The sequence below is a fragment of the Pseudopipra pipra genome, chromosome 20 (genome assembly GCF_036250125.1).
Source record: "Pseudopipra pipra isolate bDixPip1 chromosome 20, bDixPip1.hap1, whole genome shotgun sequence".
NCBI lineage: Eukaryota > Metazoa > Chordata > Aves > Passeriformes > Pipridae > Pseudopipra > Pseudopipra pipra.
The window spans coordinates 4,888,496-4,909,523 of NC_087568.1; the positions used below are offsets into that span (position 1 = coordinate 4,888,496).

Sequence of the window (21,028 nt, forward strand, 5' to 3'; positions counted from 1 at the left end):
CCAAGACCCCCCTCCACCAAGGCCACGCCAGACTCTCCCTTCCACCCCCTTGTAGGAGACTCCGCTGAGAGTCCTCAAGTGCTTCACAGACCCTGCAAGGATGCCCCGAGCCGACCCCGGTTTGTGAGTCCCCAAAGCCCCCTCAGAGCCCATCACCCCCCGCAGCCCAGACCGAGCCCTTCCCAAGCCCTGCTCCCCTCCGGCCCTAAGCCAAGGGCCCTGGGCCGAGTCAAACCGCCTGTCGAACTCCCCTTTCCCCCGGCCGGCGGTCCGCCACCTCCCACCCTCCGCCCCTCACCTTCATCTCCCGCTCGGGAATCACGTCCATATCGTCCCCCATGGCGGCCCCGGGGCCGCAGTCTCGCCGCCCGCGCCCCGCCGGGACACTCACCACACACTTCCGCTTCCGGCGGGGCCGCTCTGGCCGCCGCTCTCGCTGCTCCGGGTCCTCCCGGCGGCACCTGTGGTTAATAAACCCCCTTTCCCCCCCGCCCCGCCCAGTCAATTAGGTTGGAAAATACCTCAGAGGTTATCGAGTCCACCTATGACCGAACACCACCAAGTCAACTAGTCCGTGGCACTCAGTGCCACGTCCAGTCTTTCCTTGTGCACCACCAGGGACGGTGACTCCACCGCCTACCGGGCAGCCCCTTGCGATGTCTAATCGCTCTTTCTGGGAAGAAATTCTTCCTGATGTCCGACCTAAATCTCAAGATTATGTCCTCTCATCCTGATTTTTTCCACGTGTTCTGAGGCAGGGCCAGACCCGGTGGGAGCTGCAGGACCCCCATCCCAGCTCTACCCTAAGGAGATCCAGCCCTGCTCCATCCACAGGGGACGTAGGTCGGCTTCATCCTACGGGGATCCAGCCCGGAGGGGACAGACCCCACTGCCACCAGGGATGGGGTCTGGCTGTCCCTGCCAGGCAGGCGGCTGCTCCACCCCAGCCATCATCAAAACAAGGGGCTCTGACGACTTTTCCGTATCAGAGATCCAGTGCTCTGAGCTAATCACGTCCATATCATCCCACGAGGATCAAGTCCAGCTCCTGGCCCTGCCCAGGACACCCCAACAATCCCACCCAGTCCCTGAGAGCGTTGTCCAAACGCTCCTGGAGCTCTGGCAGCCTTGGGGCCATCACCACTGCCCTGGGGAGCCTGTTCGGTGCCCAAACACCCTCTGGGGGAAGAACCTTTTTCTGATGTCTGACCTAACCCTCCCCTGACACACCTTTATGCCATTCCCTCCCGTAAAATCCTGTTCCCTTGGTATGGACTGCAGTGGGAGCATAGGGATGCTCTGGGTCAGTCCCTGTACACCTCCAGTTAGGGGTGGCTGAGCTGGAAACACAGAAGCTCTGCGAGCTGGAATAGCTTTATTGTGCTCCAGGGAAACACAAAAGCAGCATGTGGGTTTTTGATCACAACAGGAACTCGATTTCTTTACTTGCTCCTCAAGTTTTGGGGCTTCAGCCCCCACTGACAGAACACCAGCACCAGGCATCACCTTACACTCAGCCCTATGGGGACATGTTGAGAAGAGCTGTGTTCATCTTTAATAGGTTGTGCTTCTCTTTTCCAGGACCAAAAAGGACAAGGATTTCCATAGAGGCAGAAGCAGTGATGGCCTTGGGTAGTGACCCAAACTGTGGCAAACCACATCCAAATTTCCCTTGTGTAATAAGCTTCCTTTATTTTCTATCTGAACAAAGGTTTTACACACATAGCCCAGAAAAGCAGGTGCATTCCCAGAGGCTACCAAGCAGCAGAAAGCAGACACAGGGCTCTGATCTCAGGAAAATCCTGTCCTTTTGAGAAACACATGGAAACAGTGCACCCAGTCATTCCCCAGGAAACCTGGTCTAACCCTTTTGATAATTCACATTAGACAAGAACCTCAGGCAACTGCTTTAAGAGCAGAGAGGATGAAAAAAACCCACCACACTCTTTCAAGAGAAGCATTGGAAGTGTCTGCTCTTGTTTATTCCTTAAAACAAGCACTGCCACCTGCTCTCTTTCAGTAAATCAGGAAAAAAAAAGACAGCTTTCAGGAGGTGGCCTCTGTATTTCATCACACAAACTCCATGGCATTCGGTCAGTTATTACAGACAAAGATCAGATCAAGACAGTCCAAACCTATCTCCAGGATCTGCTTAAGGGTTTATATTAACAGTCTTGGACACCAGCTCCCTTAATCTGCAACCAATCATATGGACCAAGCTTCAGAGGAGATAATACAGACTGACACACAGTGTAGGTTCAGGAGATTTATTTTCAGTCCTTGAAGTAGACTGGTGCTGCTTTTGCTCATAATTTTTCTCTCCATTACAGTTTTGGTTTTCACATAAACAGTAGTGAGAATTTTTTTTTTTTTATTTTTTATTTAAAAGTGCAGCCTTTGGCAGGAACAATCAGCCTAGTAGAGTTAATCATCTGTATTTCCTTTAAAAAATGTACTTATTAAACCATGATTTTAGAAAAGTTAAAAGCTGTCAAGAACATTTAAGAAAAGAGTAGGAAAAGGGCAAAGAGCAAACACCTGGGTTCCAGAAACTGTGTGTGGAACAAGAATCACCACAGTAACCAGAGCATGGATAGCACAGTCCCAGCTCACACTGCATACTTACAGCCATTCTGATTTTGCAGACTTGAGGGCTTATCTATGAGGGAAATGTACCCCATAGGCCCAGGGGACCCAGATGAAACACATACAGGGAGGTCTGCAAAAACCAGAGGGACAGAGCAGCTGACTGAGGACAGATCCTCATCTGCAACTGGTCTGGCAGGACTCAGTTTGGTCACCCAGCTTCCTTTCACCTGAAGGTTTGACTTCCCCAGGCACCCTGTGGGGCTGCAAAGGCATCACAGCTTGTTTCTGCACTCCATGGATGGGACAGACAAACAACCCGTTCAGAGGTTATGCTCCTGGTCAGATCCAAGTTGAGATTTATCAGGAAGGGGGTCCCTAAGGTGACTTTAACCATCCTCACTCACAGTGGGTGGTGTTGGACCCCTGAGATCTGCCTGCAGAATGAGCCCCCGGAGCAGACAGAAGCTGTCCCTGCAGGCAACCGTGCCCACCCCAAGCCAAAAGGCCCTGCAGGCAGATCTCTGCCTCCAAGCACATCCCCACATCCACCTAGAACATGATCAGACAGAGCCTGATTTGCACTTTGAGGAGATCAGGAGGGGAAGAACTAGTCCAAAGTCAGGAAGTATAGGATGGAGTAGAGAAGGCACTTATTTCTTTTCACCCATTAAGCTGCTCCCAGGGGCTTTGCCAGAGAAATGCTCCATGTCTGGCAGCAAGGCCCTTTAGGTACCTGTTATGACAAGCACAGCTCCAAATCCATATGCTGGGAAGAAAGCAGCTCCTCGTCTGAGAAATGCAGGAAGGGCAGAGGAAAGAGTAAGATCATAGGATACTTTTTTTTTGGTCTCACATTACACTTGGTGCTACAGCTTCTGTCTAAGAGATCAAGCAGCAGAAAGACACGAGCTGGGGGTCTCCAGCTTCCCTTGCTGTTCCTCTAAGGCAGGTTAGTTGAAAACTAGGACTGTCCACAGTAAAAAGAGTAACGAAGCACAGGTAACCTCTGTTACAGACCAGCAAAGCAAACAGTGCCCATTTTTCAGCCTGTCCTCTTCAAGGGAGGCTGGCTATGTCTCTCTCTGGAGGAGGACCAGAAGGTTTTGGGTTGCTTTCATTGGCTTTTCCTTCAAACATCATGACCCTGCAAAACACAACAGATATTACCAATTAAAAAAAAAAAAAAAAAGCAAATGCATCTTTGCCCATCATTAGGCATTATTTGCTAAAAGAGCATCTGGCTCCTCTGCAAAGGGCACCCGATAATTAACAGAGGAGGGAAAGCCAACAGAGGGCAGTGCTGCCAGACTGGCTTTCCCAGCAGCTTCCAAGAGTGTGTTCCAAAAGTCTCTGCCGGTTTTCCTCTCTGAGCCCAAAGGATTAGCACATTTTGTTTAGACAGCCACTTCCGAAATCCCCTGGGCACACACGGCATGCCAAGCGCTCCTGATGTGTAAAAGCAAAAACCACCCCTGGCCCACCTTGCACGTAACCACACAGCACAACATTCAGAAGCCAACACCAAGCAAGCAACAGCAACTACATTCCAGGGAGAGGGCAGGGAGAAGGAGCAAGGCACTGGCTATAAGAATCCCAAGCATTTTGCAACCACTAGCACTGTCTTCCTCCCTAAGGACTGCAGCTACGCTGGGAATGCCAGCTGCCTCGATGGATCAAAGGACTGCACTGCTCTTAGGACAGAGTTTTACATTTCTGCTCCTGCTCTAGAGAGTCCAACAGACAATGGGGTTTCTGTTAGCAAGAGAAGGGACCTGTTTGTGAAAGCTGCTGCAGCTGGGAGGAGGGATGGAAGATATGGGACAGGCTGCAGGCTCAGTCTGGTTCTGTGGAGAAAGAAAGGAGGAGCAGGGATGTCAGAAGTCTGCGTGTGCTTGGAAGACGAGCATCCCAACACACAGAAACAGGGCACGCAGTGGGGAGACTCACTGCCAGCAAGAACGTACCAGCTTAGAGGAACCTTCCTCCCAACCTGCCCTGAAAGCTGGCTGTGTTTCTAAAGCTGCCTTAGAAAAGGGGGTAAGGAGGATGGAGAGGAGCTGCTCCTATTCATGGTGGTTACAGACACAAAAGCAGGGCCAGCCTCTGTGGCTGTGAAAGGAAACACCAGGCTTCAATGGGATGGAGATGGAGCCAAGCAAGTGTTTGGAAGCCATTTGTTACAGCAGCACTTTCAGAGCCCTGTTGAGAGGGCAGAGGGGGCCGTGGGAGGCTAGTGCTGGCAGCCTGTACCACAGAAAACCTCTCCCAGCATGAGCCAGCTGTTTCAAGTATGTGCCCCATCTCCTACCGCCTCCAAAAAATCAGGCAGGGACAGACCATCCTGTGGGAAACAGGAGCCAGCACTGCTGGTGTTGGCAGGACCATCATTAACCACTCAAGTCCTGCCACTGTCCACAGGGGAAGCCTCTGCCCCAAAACCAGCAGGAGCCTCAGGGAAGAGACAGGAAGAAGTCCTGCAGTGTGGAATGCCTGCACACCCTCGGGAAAGGAGGAGATCACTCCCACTGAGCACGTGGGAGGAAGCCTGTGCTAACACACAGCAGGCAGCTCTGCTGGGAGCACTTGCCACTGCTCAGCCTGGACATGGGCTTATACACCCTCTCATGTCACTCTGCAGACTCCCCCTTCACAAGGGTCCTGTCTCCCTCCACAGTCACTGAGCATGCACAGCTCCACCTCCACCAGACAGAGCAGCTTGTGGCTTCCCAGCTCCCCAGCTCAGGTCCTGTGTCTTCCCTGCTCCACCCCGGGACACTCACAGTTTAAGCACAGCAGAGCGTTTTCCAAGCATCACGTTGACAAAGTCCTGGTATGAGATGGTGTCGCTGACCCCGCCAGTCACCTCAGAGATCATCTTCTTCAGTTCTAGGTGGGTCTTCGGAGCCCCCAGCTTCTCCATCATCCTTTTGACAGACATCAAATCTACAAGAATAAGGAAACGTGACCACACTGAGCATAGACTAACCCTAGGGACAGAGCCATGAGTTCCCACCTCAGCTGTGGACTCCACGACTGACAGCATTAAGCTGTTGCCAAAAGCCACAAGAAGCCTTCCAGTACAGTTTACTGCTGTACTGCCCAGTACAGAGCATCACTGCCCAGTTATGCAGCTCAGGATAAAAGCACCACACACACAGAAGAGGGACAATTCTCCTAGTGCTCCAGAGACACGTGGGGACACTGCTCTCCAGCTCGGAGTGCGGTGCCAAGAATCACAAGGATGGGGAGGAGGGAAGCAAGACCGGGGTTAAAGCTGGAGACAAACAAGCCGTGGGGAGCAGGCGCCCCTGCCCAGCGCCACAGGCCATTTCCTTCCACTGCACTGCTGCCTGCTGAGACCTGCGGGCCCCTTCCCTCTCGGAAACCCTGAGTCAGGCCTCTTCCAGCTCCCCACAGGCTTCACTTCAGCTGGAGGACTGGTGGAGGAGGGGAATGAGGCAGCAGCCTCCTGGAAGGGCACAGGTCACAAGTGGTTACACTTCTATGTCAGCCCCAGGCCTGCAGAAGGCTGGGTCTTTATGTAACTGGTGCTTTCTGGACCCAAAGCAGGGTTGCTCAGCTGAGCCAGACTCACACCCAAGTCCTTTGCTTCCCTCTGCTCCCCTCCCTGCAAAGCAAAGAGCTGCTCTGCACCAGAAGTACTCATGGATTTATACAGCTTCTGCTTCAAGCCAGGCAAACCCCAGGATTGTCCAAGCCCTGCGGCTTCCCAGCTCTGGATTCCCAGATTTCCAGCAGAGGATTGAGAAGAAAGCCTCAGCAAAGAAAAAAGGAAAAGAAAAAAAGCATTTAGAGCAGAAAGAAGTGGAGGAGCTAAACAGAACTCCAGGAGAACAGGACTGAGAAGAGCTTAGATCTTGAAGTAGGCAAGGAGAGACTAAGGAAGCTGAGAGGCAAGACACAGAAATCCAAGGAAGCTCCTGGCTGAAAAAAATCAAGATTCAAGCAAGGCTGGGCACAGAAAAGCCCACAAGTTTTCCTCCTCAGCACCACAAAGCAGCAGATACAGCAGCAGACATCACCTCAGCAGACTGCTGTTCTTCCAGCCCAGCATCCCTCAGAGTCACTCACCAATCTCCCCTTGGTTGTTCAGGTCAAACTCCATGTATTTCTCTGGAAGAGACACAGAAGCAAGTTAGCAGGACACTAGAGTAGGGGATGTACAGGGCTTTAGAGCGCTGCCTGCTTGGGGCAATGAAATAAAAGATATGGAGATAACATTGATATACTGCTGAATGCAAACTTCAGAGGGGGAGACCATCTCAAGGCCTCATTTTAGTACCCTTATCTCAGTTCTAGGGCTCTAGAATTAAGTACTCTGTAATTGTGGCTGCTTTTCACTTAAGCTGAAGGAAAACACTGGCATGAGAACAAGGTATCGGCTAGCCATGAGCAGCGTTAAAAGGTTTCCAGCCAGAAAAACAAAGCTCTGAACAGCCTCCCAGAAGGAGTAGCAAGGAAAACAAACCCCTGAGCACTCTCAAGATGAAGCTTGATCGGCTTAGGAGGGGGATTAAATGACGCAGTTGCCTGCAATAACGAGGGAGAGACTCCACAGTCCTCCCAGCACTGTGCTCGCTCCCAGAGCAGCTCCTGCCAGGAGAGATGCTCAAGGACCACATCAAGAGGGCCAAGCCAAGAACATGCCTGGGAGCAGTGATGCTGGAGCAGGTTTTTTTGCCCTTCCAGCCTGCTGTCAAACACTGCTGACTCGAGCAACTCCAGCATTCTCAGAGAAAGGCAGAACCTGCTCCAGAAGGTCTGATTAGCTCGGCAGGACAAAAACTCTCACGCTGTAACAGGCAGAGCACTGATTTCAGTTAGGAAATTCAGGAATTCCATCCCATGCAGTTTCTGCCCTTTGGAGTGGTACACCTGGGCTTCCTACAACTCCCCTCCCTCCCTTGCTGTTCCCCATTTAGACTTTAAGCTCTTCAGGCGAGGATTTGTCTGTCTTACAGACCGTACAGCTCCCAGCGCCTCAGGGGGCCCCCCCATCATCTCAGCTGTGCTAAATGAAAAGAGCAAGATGCAAGATGCCTGCTGCCACCATCCATCAGTGCTGAGCTGGAGAAATCACCGCTTGCCCTGCAGTTAGCACTCGCTCCCCACAACAGCCCCCGAGGACTCAAATTAACTGAGTCCTTCCAGGCCGCTCCTTTCCCCCAGGAAGGAAAATGGAAAAGACCTTTTGCCTCTCCTCCAGGGACACCAGCAAGCAGACGAGCGTGAACAGAGAAGTGGCAGGCTAATTTAAGGAGTCAAAGGGAAGAGTGGTTATTGCACAGAGCAGAGCCTTCCCAGGACCTGTGCTTCCAAAGAAAATTGCTGGGTTAAGTGGACTGATGGGCAGCTAAGGGCAGGAAGCAGAGGAATGGCTTGGATGTGTTCACCTGGGTCTCAGCCCATGGATTACTGCTGTCATGAGCTGACCAAGACAGACCTATGGGAGTATCACATACAAACCAAAGCTGCTCACACTTCAGGCAGGAGTAAATGTCTCCCTTCAAGCATCCAGCAACTGATCAAAGATGAAATTGGGGTTGTAACACGTGCTTAGGGACCAAAGCAATGCTTAATGTGGGACCGTCTCTCCCCACACTCTGCCCCACCATAACGACCTTGTGCAAATGAACTGCTGCCTCCCTGGCAGGGGTCAGACACCCCAGCATGTGCCTGGGGACACAAACCCCGCTCTGCCACATCCCTGCCCAGCACATGTTTTCTTTTCTTCTCATCTGACACTTTGCCAAAAGTGCAGAGAACAGAGGCAGCTTTACACCAGCCTCAGCTTGCACACTGATCTCTTCCTCCCACCCCAGTGGCAGGGATTTAGTGGGGCAAAACCATGCGTGGTCCCTCCCTCACAAATACACTTACACCAACACTGCACAGGAGCTCCCCAGGCCCAGCTGGGAGGTGCAGCAGGAAGGGCAGCAGAGAAGAAACACTCCCCCCGTCATCACACAATGAGCTGCTTGTTGGGGGAGCTGGAGGAGGCGATGGAGAGTGGGACAGGCCACGGAGGCAAACTCACGAGGCAGCAGGAGGAGATGCCAAAGGCTCTCATTACAGGGAATTCTGTGCCTGTGACCTACAGTTGCAATGTTTGAAGAGCCCCAATTGTGATGGGGAAAAAAATAATGCAGGGCTGCAGCCAAAAGCCAAAGTCACACAAAAGGCAACAGAAAGAGAACGGGGAGCACAGGAGGCTCCTCTGTGCCCAGCAGGGTAAGGGATCACAAAACCCCAGCCAGCTTCTTCCATGCTGGATTGCAAAGCCAAAATTCAAAGGGAAATAGCAGACAATGCCTGAAATGGAAGCAAGGTCAGGTTTTATTTGGTTAGAGCCAGGCTGAGGACAAGCCTTGAGGGCAGTGTGACGCACAGGCATGTTTTCTCAACTCCCTTCAGCCACTGCTTGGAAAGAAAGTAGAAGTACCCAGAACAGCCCTGCCAGATCTTGTCCTGTAACCAGTTTGGGGACAAGCTCCAGAGGACTCCAGGCTTTTGAGCTGTTTCTCTATTCCTTGTCCCAACAAATGGCCCAAACCTAAGCACTAGATCTGCTGACCCACTGGAGTTAGGCTTTGGCCAGGACTAGACACATTACTGCCATTGCCTCAAGGGTCAAGTGGCTGGGGAAGGACCAGATCAGACTGATGAAACTTTTGAGCAGAGGAAGTCCCCAACTTCTTCAGAAAGCAGCTGAGACTTCTGCTCTGTGGGAAGAGGTCCTCCTACTCACTGGAAAAAAAAAAAAAAAAAGGTCCAGCTATTGCATGGTCCATTATGCCAGTTAGCTTGTGTGGGTAACTAGACAGAAACCATCCTCCTTCACTGCTCCTCAGAGTTTTGCCCACACAGCAGGTTTTGCAGTAATAGCAGCCACCAGGCAGGATGTCTGCAGGGTGACATGTCCCTGCCTTGCAAGTGGGAGAAGCACAAAGGCTCATGTGGAAAACACCCCTCCAGGGAGTTTCAACGAGTTCCATAAGCAAGGGGGAGGCATCCATCCCAGCTCAGTCACTTGTATTTGGCAGAGAATCTCAGGCTGGTAAGATCCAAGTGCTGAGGAAAATAATCTGGTTCAGGGCAAACAGTCAGGCTGAAAGGACAGGGAAACCCTCCAGTTCTCACCTTTGAATGCTGCCAACTTCTCCTCCAGGTCTTCTTCATCACTGAACTTTGGATCACAGAGAAATTCCTATGACAGAAAAAAAATAATAGCCCCAAGGTTAAAGATGCAAAGGAAAACACCTTAGAGGGCATGTACAGAGGCAGCATTACCCAGAAGACCCACACAGCTCCCAGAGAGCCACAGCTGAGCAACAGCACCAGGAGACTTGGAGATGGGCTGAATCCCTCCACATCTTGTCATTAGAATTCCAGTGCAAAGGGAATCCCTCCAGTGTCTCAGATTTCCCACCAGCAGCTTGAGGGAAGATGAGAACCCACATGTCTTTGGAATAACTGCATGAAACCCCATCTTCTTGCTTACCCAAGGTTTCAGCTCCCCACTGAAAGCTTAAGCACATATAGCACGTGGACTGGGCACCTATTCCCAGCAAGGGCTCCTAGTCCTTGCAAAAAGCACTCTTATCTCACACTTCAAACTCTTGGATAACTCTGAGGGCTTGCAAATAGAACAGGCAAAGTTTGCAGAATGTCATACACCCAGGAGGACGGGTGTGTGGGGCTAAGGGACAGGCTCTCACTCTCTCAGACCAGCTATCCATTTTCTCCCCGTACCCTGCTCACGCTGGAGGGGAAATCCTGGGTCACTTCTGGTCACTTGTGCCTAGCCCCACCTCAAAAACCTTCAGATACCCAAGAGAACAGACCACAACTTGCACAGCCAGCTCTGCTGCTTTGCCCTGCCAGCAACACCCCCCTGCAGCTGCGAGCAGCAGGGTCTTGCTCCTGTCCCTGCCCTCCCACACCGCCCAGCTCCAGCGAGCCCAGCACAGCTTAATGACTCGATCTGTGTTCAGCAACAACACCACATTCTTCAGTGTAGAAATCATTAACATCTGCACAGCTTATGCATGGCCTGTCCAGGACAAACCCCTCCAGGGGTTAGTGGATGGAGGGCTGAGGCTGTTCCCTACCCTGGGCATGTTCCTCACTGTTGTTCTCCATGCTCATGGGGAAGACAGGAGTGGGGGTCACTAAGAGATGAGGATTTCTGGCACTGGTAGTGCTGGGGCAGCATTGCTTGTGATTAATGAGACCATCTACCCAATGAAACCCCACCTGCAAGCACTAAGACACCAGGACTGCACGAGGTCCACAAGCCCAACAGTAAGCCAAATGCTCTCCAGCCTCTGGAGCACACTCATTCCTTCCAGAAGGAAGGCTGAATCCAACTATCCTCAGGTGTGATGAACTGTGGCAGTCCAGCTGCTGGGCAAGCTCCAGCAAAGACACAGCCCCAAACTCATGCCTGGTTCTGCTGCCACAGCCAGCCTTGTGTGCTGATCACTGTCAGTCACCCTGATCCTGCTCCTGTGCTCTGAGTCCCTCCAGCCCACACACCTGGAGCTGCTTCCTCCTTCCTCACTGGGACAGGGGAGCTCAGACCTGCCCAGGGAGTCCCCAGACCTTCACTGCCAGTTAACCACTGCTATGGCAAGTCTTTTACCTGCAGCTGAACTAAGGTTTTGTAGGAAGCCCACTAGAACAGAAGTGACTGCCATCCTGTCCTCCCACCTCATGAACCACAGACAGAGACCATGGCCACTAAACCAGTGTGACACTGACTTCCCTCATCACCATGGTCACCAACTCAAATTGAGAGCTGTGGTGAAAAGTGGCATTCCCAGTTCCTTCTTTTGCTCTCCTTTGCCAACTCAGTTTCATTTATCTCAGTTATTTCTACCCAGGGGTATCATTTATCAGCCCAACACAAAGGCCCCAGTTGAGCTCTGAGACTTGGGCCCAGGCAGCAGCAGAAGTCACCAGAGACTGGAGTAGTGTTACCTGCTGCCATCGCCACTGAAGAGCCTCTGGGGAAGGCAAACATCACTGAAAAACAACACAGGGTCAAAGCACCTCCTGACCACCAGGTCATAGCTTCACTCCTGCCCTGCAGGAGCAGCAAACAGCTTCCACCTACCAGCAGGACAGAGTGTGTGAAAGCAGAGCACAGCATCTCTCTGAGAGCAAGAAGCAGCACAGAAATGGTGAAGACCAAAGGGAATGTTACATCCATACGTGATGGCTGAGGGCCATGTGCCCAGGAGCCCACCAGCCCCTGGCAGCAAGGTACAAGAGCAGGACAGGTGACATTGCACACATCTGAGCAACCCCTTGAGTTTCAACCTGAGGGGGACTGGATAGACCACCAGCATCCCAGCTCTGCTCCAGGTGGAAGGAAGCAATAGGGGGGTGTATTTGAAAGGCATTCCACCCTCCACATTGTATGTGAGCTGGGCTGTGACTGCGATAAGGCAAACACTCACAATAGCACACAGGAATTCAGTCCCCAGGGCCTGTGACTCAGAGTGGCTGAAGTTCCTCCTAGAGCCCTTTGCTAAAGTTCCCATTTTAAGGGGAATGTTCTATTAATAAGAACTGCCTAATAAGCCTCTCCCCCGCTCCTGCCCTGAGCAGCCTTTCTTGAGCTGTTGAGAGACTTTTCTAAGCCAATAACCTCAGCCACACAAGTCCCAGCTACCTGCAAGGCAACCTGAGCAAAACCAGATTCTTCCTTGCTCCCCAAAAAGGTGACCCCACCTGGCAGGCCAAGCTCTTACTGGGATATTTAAGTGCTCAATGCCAGCTGCCCTGCCTTCTGGTGCTGGGAAGGGGCTGAGGGATGCTCCTGCCTGCCCTGGATGAAAGAAGTGGGCACCTGCTCTCTAACAGGCTGAATTTCTTCCCCACAGCCCAGCGTATTAGTGGGTAAAACTAGGCTGAAACTAATCTGTGCTGGATTAGACTTGCCACCTTGATGCACGAGGCTGAACAATGTGATTGCGTTCCCCAGGAAGAGGGGAACAGGCAAGAGGGGAGCCCAGAGGAGCATTTCAAGCTGGAAGAGAGAAGTCAGTACTAGGACTCAGCTGTCCTTCAGCAGCACATGTGCACTCAGGATGCTGCCTGCCAGACCCTTATCCCAGTGAGAGCTGCAGGGAAGAAACCAGCCAGGAAAACAGGGCTGGGAGGGAGCTAATTGTTAGGATGAGACAATGAGATTAAGCCTGACAGGAATTTGGCCTGATTGGTTTTATTAGGAGTACTTGACTGTTTTACAGCCCTGGGGCTCTTCAGGTCTCGGGAAACCCCCTCTCTGGCTCCAGCCACAATATCAGCCCAAGTTTCTATCAGCTCTGTGACAGAGAGGTGTGCAAATGTTCACTGCACTCCCCCCACTGCCACGCAGAGCTTGTAGAGAGACCAAAGCAGGGTAACATGGGAGCTGCTGCCCTGAGTACGATGGCTTCTCAGGATCCATAGGCAGCTGCTACCCATGCTATCTGCAGCTTGTTTTTGAGCTGCTCAAACCCCCTCTCCCAGCACTGAGCCGACACACAGGGCAGCAAGGATGCAAACAAACAGCTCCATCAGCAGTTATGTAGCTTGTTTTGGTTTTTGTCATACAAACCTCACCCAAAGGAAAAGCCAGAAGTGATGGCAGCTTAGGGGATTGATAGGAGCTTCTGTCCTCTGTGTGGGAGAAGGAAGATACCCCAGCCCCGGAACACAGCAGTGGCACACCAGCAGCATCCCAGGAAGCACAACTTCCCAGACTCAGTCCTACAGCTCCCACCAGCTGAAAGATCACATATCCATCCTGTGCCTGAGTGATGCTGGAGGGTGGTTCTGGAGCAGCAGAAACTGCAGCAGTAAGTACAACACAGTCCCTTCATCCTCAACCTAAGGGCCAACACCACCTTGGCTAGGGGAGATACCTTAGGCCCACCTGTGCACCTTCTTGGAGCAGAGTGTGCCATGTCTGCCTTCCAAGGGCTCCTTTTTAGCCAAGTGCTCTTATTCTACACCTTAATCCTGCAGCACCTCTTTTTCCACTCTTATTCCACAGCACACCCTAGTTTCTAATTAATTGAATTATTTCTAATGACTTAATTCCCTCTCCAGTGACCTACATAAACTTCACCTCCACTGTCTCACTGCTGTCTGGTGGAACATATTGGCACTTTTCACAGCTCAGGCAGTGTGAGGGCAAGGTGAGCCACCATCTCTTCTGGGCTCTCATCTTGTGCAGTGATTTGACTTCTCCACCTGTAACACTAAGGTGCCACTGGCTATAGGAGCAGGCAACCACCAAACCCACCTGGAAACTACGCTAAAAATCCCAGCGTTGATTGTTTCAAGGTTAAACCCTTCTTTTCTCCCTCAGGACCGCTCTTAGCCGGGAGGGATGCCAAGAGAACTGCCCCTGCCGCCACGCCAAGCAAGGGACAGGGCAAGCCTGACGCTCTGGGGAAAGGACCTTGCCTGACCCTGGCATGAAGGGCACGAAGCCCAGTGCACTTTGCACTAATCCAGGAGCTGCCATTCCCCCTGCCCAAGGCTTGGGGCACGTCCAGCCATCCTGGGCTACTTATTCATCACCCGCTGTAGTGAAAAGCTAGAAAGGCTGGAGTCAGCTCTGAGCAGCAGCAGCAGCTCCTCATTCCGGGAAGAAGTCGAGGAAGAAGCTGAAGTGCTCAATACAGTGGAGGGGAGGTTGAAGTCCTCCAGGAGAACAATAGCCCCTGTTCTTGCTGGAGCAAGTTCCCAAGGGAATTTCACGGCAGCTGATCCCCAGGGCACCCACCGGCGCCGCTCGGATCTGCCGGGGTGCGGACACTGGGGGGAAAGAGCCGCCTGCGAGGGCAGCACCAAGGGCGGCGGGGATGGAGCACGAGCCCCGCAGAGCCCCCCTGCCTCCTCTGGCCGCATCCCCCTCTCCAAAGGGGCTCAGGCAAAGGGGGCCGCAGCTCCCCTTACACCCACCGCCCTCCTCCTCCCCCTCCCCGGGGCAGCCCCCTCCCCTCCCGGCCGCCCCCAGCCCGTTCCCCCGCCGGGGTGGGGTTGGCCCGGGGGGCGGCCCCCGCCGCACCTTGTTGATCTCCTCCAGCCGCCCGTCCTGCGGGGCTCTCCGCAGCCCCCCGCCGCTCGGCCGGCGCGGAGCCGCCATCGCACCGAGCCGCCCCGCGCCCGCCGCCGCCTTAAATAGGGGCGGGCAGGGCCGGGCCGGGCCCTCCGCCCCCCGCCCTTAACCCCTTCCTGGCCGAGCCTGCCCCGCGCCGGGAGGGCAGCGCGGACCCGCGGGGGGCTCGATGTACCGAGCGCGGTGGGGAGGCACCGCCGCCCGCGGGCTCCCCGCGGCGGGGAAGGGACCGGCCCCCTCTGCCCATCGGGCATCGCTCCGCAGCCGCCCCGGGATGGGCATCCCCACCCCGGGATGGGCATCCCCGCGCCGCGGCTCCCCGCCGGTGCCCCGTGGGGCGATACGCTTCCAGCTGCTGGATAGACCCTGGAGCGCGAGCAGCGGGAAAAGGGATGGACCGAGGGACAGCCACAGCCGGGCTGATGCGTGTCCCGACCTGGAGCTGCTGTGGCGATCGCCCCCGCGATCTCAGCCTGACACCTTATGTTAGGAACATGTACTAAAGTGGTGTTTAGCAGGAGCTGTCAGATGTTCGCCCCTCACCCCTCCAAATTCAGCTGCATTTCAACCCCTGCTCTTCCAAAGCAGCAAGAGCAGGTACAGCGTTTGCCCTCTCACCTTCGCATGCCCTGGTTGGGCAGCTGTGTGTTATATTAAGGATTTTTAATGGATACAGCTCTAGGCAGGTGTTGCCAGCTAAAAACACAGAATTCCGGGGAGAGCAGGAGGGAGCATGAACATCTTCAGCAGCAGGCACACGGCAGAGGCTTGACATTTCTGTAACAGCAGCAAATTTGTGTGTTCACCGGAGATGTATAATTGTCCTCCCAGGGAGACAGTAAGTGGCCGTGGCTCCCTGCCTCTGGCCGAGACGGATCACACTGCTCTCACTGCTCTGTGGTTTTGCTTTCCCAGAGCTGCTCTTGGGCAGAGGGAGGGGAGACCCTGCCATTACACCCCTGCTGCTCTGGCACCCCACTCCTTGGGCAGCTTTTGTGCAGAATGATGAAGGCAAAGGGTTTGTTCTCAGTACGAAAATCCCATGTCCCTTTCAGGCCACTGGACACACTGAAGATGTTGCTGGGGGAATTCAACATCTATGGCAGCAATTTTACATAAATTACACAAGACTTTAGCAAACCTGATTTCCAGCACTGTGAGCAGAAAAAACACAGGTAAAACTGGTTAAAAAGTGAAACCTGCTCCAGCCTGGGGACTTGTTTTTGGTCTTATGGGAATGACTTCATCTACCTGGAGTCAGGGCACAGCCAGCACAGGGTGGGCTGAGCCAGGACCTGCCTGTGTGGCCACACAGCCCAGCCCTCATGGGAGCACAGGGGAACACACATGCCTTTCCTTTAAAGGCAATACAGCCACCGACCTCTGCCACCTCGTGGGAGTGACACTGGCAGGAGCTGGTGTCCAGCTGTTCCCCATCCAGTCTGTGCTGGCTGCACAGCCTGGTGCCACTAGCCAGCTCCTCCCAGTGGGGAGGGGGCGCAGGTGCTGATGTGGGGCTGTGGGTGATGCAGCTCTCCCACCTCTCAGCCCGGTGCCTGTGCCACCCAGCCCCTGGGATTGCAGATGTTGGGCTGGTTTAAAGCAAGGCCTGGTGGTATCCAGTAAGCCAGGAGGAATGGGACAGGACACAAGGAGCTGTAGGCAGCAGCAGTGTTGTGCTACCCTGGAGCAGGGGAACAGCAAGAGCTGACCTGCTCTTACCCTGCAGCAGGCAGAGGATGCCCCACCTGCCTGCCAGGAGCTGGGTAAGGGTCCAGCTTTGCTTCTGCTTGTTAATTGATCCCTGCCTGCTGCAACCTCCCTTCCCTTGGAAAGCAGACAAGCTGTATGCCCTCCGGTGAGGAGCTCTCTGCCTCGCTTCACCAGGATTCCTTTCTGCACCTCTATGACCACAGCACATGAGCACGATACTGCAAGGCACTGTGCAGCAGGTGAGAGCCTCTCTCATCTCCTGGGGCAGGAGGGACTGCTGGGTGTTACAGCTTGGATATGTTACATACTTGATAAGCTCTCCCTGCCCAGTGTGCCATGCTGTGGTGGGGAAGGAGAGATGGAGGAAATCTGTGATGATTCTTTGTTCACTCCATGGTGAGAAACCAGCCCTGTGATGGCTCAATATCCTGCACAGAAACGTTGGTGGTCCCTGGTAGCTGGTTGTTCCCCCATCCCAAGGGGAGCTGGTGGCTGGAGTCTTGCTGCAGAGCACTCGGAATGCAGAGCCTGAACTGGTAACAGATAAAGACCTGGGGTGTGATACTCTGTGGAGGGCAGCGTGAGTAGCAGTGGGAGAGATTGATGCTGGTTAACACAGGGTGTCCTTCCCTCTGCCTTTCCCTGTGCAGGGGGCACAGAGGGGATAGGGCAGCAGCCAGCAACTGGTCACTTCGAGCAGCCCTCGGGGAGGCTCCGCAAAATATCCTCCAGGTTCCGCTTGTCGGCCCGGATCTCAGCCAAGTCACTCTCGAATGCTTGGATCTTCTCCTGCTGCCGGGCTGCCTCCTGCTGCAGCCGGCTGAGCTGGCCTGCCAGGGAGCCCGGCGTGGCCAGGCGCTGCCACAGCCGCTCCAGCTGCACTTGCCCGGCACTCAGCACCGCCTCCACCTCCATGTCCTGCTCCAGGTTGCCTGGACAAGGGGAGAGGACATGAATGAGAACAGGCAGCTGGGCAGGAGAGGTTCTGGACATACTCCAGGGGCTCAGACCCTTGGCACCAGGCAAGCTATAGGGAGCGGGTGCAGCAGGGCATGGAGGCTTTGCAGCTTCCCAGTGATCACAGATAAGCAAACAGGACTGTGGCTCCAGGCAGGGCCTGGGCACGTCTGTCTTACAAATGGGTGATGTCCACCCTTTTGCAAAATTTCTTGGATGCAAGACTCCTGGAGTACTCAGAACTGTACCCAGATGATCAAAGCAGGAGAAGCTGGAGCAAATCCAACCGGCAACAAGGAGTGAACCCAGCCCAGTACATCCCTCAGCTCCAAAGGGAGCCCTTAACCCAGCCCTGCTCCTTCTGAAGGTGCCAAGGGAGATCAGTGTCCCCACACCAGGCATGAGCACACACATTCATTCTTCATGGGGGTTTTCCTGAAGACATGAACCTTCAAGAAGTTTTGCTGAGACCATGGCTGATCTCAGCCAAAGAGCACCCAGCTCAGCCTGGATGGCTGGTGAGAAGGAGACCCAGCATCAGTGATCAGGAGAGCCCTGGGCCCCCAAGGACCCAGCCCTTCCCTGGGAACCTGCACGCCATTCCCACCCGGGTCTCACCGAGGCTGCTCAGCAGGTTGTTCAGGGTCTCGATGTCTGACATGAGTGAGCCCCGGGCTTCCTGGAGACTTTTTGCCATCTCACTCACCTCTGTCCCCACCTTTCAAAAGAAAGAGAAACCCAGATCAGGGACCCTGTTGACCCTTGGCTGGATGGGAAAGGGGATCCCAGGAATATCCCCAAGGCATTACCCATACTGTGGATCCAAAAAGCTGTGTTGTTCCCTTTGCTTTGGGCTGTGGGCAAAGCTTGTCCAGGCTCCAGAGGACACAACCTGCCCAAGGGCACCCAACTCACCTGGTGTGCTTCCTCCAGGTCCCCCCTGAGCTTCTCAGCCATGTGCTCCTGTTGGGATAGCTCCCGCTGGGTCTCGTTGGCACGCCTGGCAAGCTGTCTGGCGTGCTTGTGGGCCTGTTTGCTCTCCTGCAGCACAGCCCGTGCCCTCTGCAAAGGGATGGAGGTGGGGACAGTCACCTGGGGACATGCAGCCCTGCCTGCAGCAGGCTGGGCTCTGCCTGTGGTGGCTGCCAGCCTGGCCATGCCCAGCAGTTCCCCACACCCCACTCAGACCTTGGCACTCTCCTCAGAGACTTTCTCAGCCTCTCCAGCTGTCCTCTGGGCTCTGATGGAGAGGGACAAGGAGTTTCCCAGTGTCTTCTCTGCCTGTTTAATCTTCTTCTGGGCGTCCACCAAAACCCTGTTCCGCACAGTGGCCATCCTCCTCCTCAGGGCAGCCGGGCCCTTCCGATGCCGCAGCATCTTCCTCATGCCTGTGGGGACAAATTGGCTGTCACCAAACTGTCCTCTTCTCCCCTTGGCACCCAGAGCCAGTGTGGTGAGAGCCAAGCTGTGGCTGGACATGCTCTGACTGGTGCCTTTTACCTTCCAAGCTGGCCAGGAGGGACTTGGCATCAGAGTGCACAGCTTTTCCGTGTGAGACAGCCGAGGTGGCCGTGTCACGGGCAGAGCCAGCCCGGTCCCGCAGCTGGGAGAGGAGAGGGAAGGAGTGAGGCTGAGGAGTGCTGAGAAATGTGGGTCTCAGCCAGCTCCCATCTGGCATGTGAGCTCCTCGGGAGACACGTGAGCCCAAGGGGAGATGTCTCCCAAAACATCCTTTCCCTGGCTGTAGGCACAGTCCCTCCTGTCGCTGGAGCAGCAGGGGTGGGGCTCCCCATGCAAGTGAGCAGCAATTACCTGCTCAAAGCCATGAGTCCTCTGCAGCTCCAGGCGCAATCCAGCTGCCAGTGTGTGGGATGTCTCAACAGCCTGCTGAGCCAACAGCTCCTGGGCTGCTGCTGCCTGCTCCAGCACTGCCAGGTCCTGTGCCAGGGCTCCAGCTTGCACTGGCAGTACCTGCTGTGGGGTCAGGAATGCCAGAGCTCTATGAGAGCATCTCCCAGCCCAGGAGGCAGCACTGCTCAGGGAGTAGGTTTACCAGCTGTAGCTTGGGTGCTGCTCACCTGCCCCAGAGCAGCCACCTGCAGAAGTTTCTTGGCCATGTCTGCGTTTGCCTGTTGCATGGCTGCCAAAGCTCTCCTGGCCTCTTCCATGCCCACACCCAGCTCCTCCTGGGCCCGTTGGATCTCCTCGTACCTATGTGGACAGGATGCTGCTGTCAGCCCAGGCCCTCTGGTCCCTCAAAAGAGGGAGATCTGGCCCCAGACACAGATGTAGCAGGAAAGGCTGGGGGTTTTCCCTGAAATACCCACAATATAGAGCACCCTGTCTTTTTACTTGGCAACACTGTGGTGCAATGATTTTGACAGGGCTCAGCACGTCCCTGTTGGGCAGATGCCAAATCACTGTGATCGAGTCCTGTAACAGGGACCTGGCCAGAGGCAAGGAGCTGTGGTGCCCTGCCAGCCCCTCACCCAGCCTCCAGCTCACGCTGCGCGTCCCGCGTCACATTCCCTTCCAGCAGACTCCGCAGGAGCTCGGAGCTGGCGTTGGAGGCACGCAGCGCTCTCCTGACCACTGCTTCCACCTCTGCAACAGCGCCCTCGTGGCTGCAAGGACAAGGACACTCAGAGACATGATATTAGGATTGGCCTCCTGGGAAAGGAGCGGCCTCCCTGCACCCCCGGCTGGGCAGACACCTCGTCTGCTTGTTGCAGCCGTACCTCTGGGACAGAGCCCGTGCCTCCAGTGCCCAGTGGCTCCAGTTTGTGGGCTGCTGAGGGATTTCCGGGGGAATCTCCTTAAAATGCAAACAGTAGCAGTGAGACCATGGCAAGGAGCAGGGACTCTCAAGCCCCACCAGCCCAGCACCAAGAACCTCCAAAAGGGCTGGGGCAAGGAAAATAGCTCCTCTTGACTCAGCTGCAAGGAGGGTTATACCCACACAGACCCCTGCTCACCCACTGTGCTGGTCACATCCACATCCCACCCCACCAGTCCTGGGGGCACATCCCCCTGCCCCCCAGGATTGCCAGCAGCCCCCCCAGGAGCCCAGCTCACCGTGGTAGCCAGGGTGTCTGCAGCATTCAGGATCTCCTGCTGTGCCGACTGCAGCACGGCCCCGATCTCTGACAGCAGGATGCAGGTCTTGGCGGATCCGTGGCCAGAGCAGCTGGTGGCCTGGGTGGCATTGGTGAGACGGCCTCGTGCGGTGTTCAGAGCCCCTGCCAGCTGCCCCAGTTGTGCCAACAGGGTGGCCCAGGCACCTGTGAGCAGCACGAGCAACTCGTTTTCCATAGAGGTGCTCAGGACTCCCTGCTTGCCTGTGGGGCTGCCCCACGCCCTCCCTCCCACCTGCTAAGGAAAGGGGAAGACAGTCCCTCCTGGTGCTCAGGAGGGACCCACATGTGCAGCACCCAAAAGGCACCCATGTGTTGGTGCTCAGCCCTCAGTAGCACCCATCACCACCTGCTCCAAAACCTCATGGGTGCAAGCATCCCTGCAGTGCTCTGTCCTACCCAAAAAGGCATATCCCCCCCTCTGCGCTGCCCTCTGGGTCACCCCATCACCCACATTGAGCTCAGCGCTGACCCAGGAACTCCTTGCACCCAC

At 54.8% G+C, this 21,028-nt stretch overlaps 3 protein-coding genes across 4 annotated transcripts in view; all 3 read right to left on the reverse strand.

Annotated features, from left to right (window-relative positions):
- The window catches only part of NUP214 (nucleoporin 214), a 41,286-nt gene extending 40,862 nt beyond the window's left edge, over positions 1 to 424 (reverse strand). The window contains exon 1 of one of the 2 annotated variants that reach the window (XM_064676873.1): positions 299 to 424. In XM_064676873.1, coding sequence (XP_064532943.1) covers positions 299 to 340 — 42 coding nt within the window. In that variant the 5' untranslated portion in view covers positions 341 to 424. The remainder of the gene's footprint in view (positions 1 to 298) is intronic. The other variant, XM_064676872.1, reaches the window with a different exon arrangement.
- Positions 425 to 2,251: 1,827 nt separating this feature from the next.
- AIF1L (allograft inflammatory factor 1 like) lies at positions 2,252 to 14,802 on the reverse strand. The gene is made up of 5 exons (XM_064676874.1): positions 14,681 to 14,802; positions 9,751 to 9,817; positions 6,682 to 6,723; positions 5,370 to 5,532; positions 2,252 to 3,733 (listed from the first exon to the last, which is right to left on the reverse strand). The coding sequence occupies exons 1-5, from the start codon at positions 14,756 to 14,758 to the stop codon at positions 3,646 to 3,648; spliced, it is 438 nt and encodes a 145-aa protein (XP_064532944.1). The 5' UTR covers positions 14,759 to 14,802; the 3' UTR covers positions 2,252 to 3,645.
- Positions 14,803 to 15,377: 575 nt separating this feature from the next.
- Positions 15,378 to 21,028, reverse strand: part of LAMC3 (laminin subunit gamma 3) — a 31,218-nt gene continuing 25,567 nt past the window's right edge. Inside the window, exons 23-32 of the mRNA XM_064676875.1 lie at positions 20,477 to 20,682; positions 20,140 to 20,216; positions 19,891 to 20,025; positions 19,480 to 19,612; positions 19,214 to 19,375; positions 18,902 to 19,004; positions 18,590 to 18,789; positions 18,317 to 18,463; positions 18,020 to 18,119; positions 15,378 to 17,376 (exon numbers count right to left, since the gene is read on the reverse strand). Coding sequence (XP_064532945.1) covers positions 17,132 to 17,376; positions 18,020 to 18,119; positions 18,317 to 18,463; positions 18,590 to 18,789; positions 18,902 to 19,004; positions 19,214 to 19,375; positions 19,480 to 19,612; positions 19,891 to 20,025; positions 20,140 to 20,216; positions 20,477 to 20,682 — 1,508 coding nt within the window. The 3' untranslated portion in view covers positions 15,378 to 17,131. The remainder of the gene's footprint in view (positions 17,377 to 18,019; positions 18,120 to 18,316; positions 18,464 to 18,589; positions 18,790 to 18,901; positions 19,005 to 19,213; positions 19,376 to 19,479; positions 19,613 to 19,890; positions 20,026 to 20,139; positions 20,217 to 20,476; positions 20,683 to 21,028) is intronic.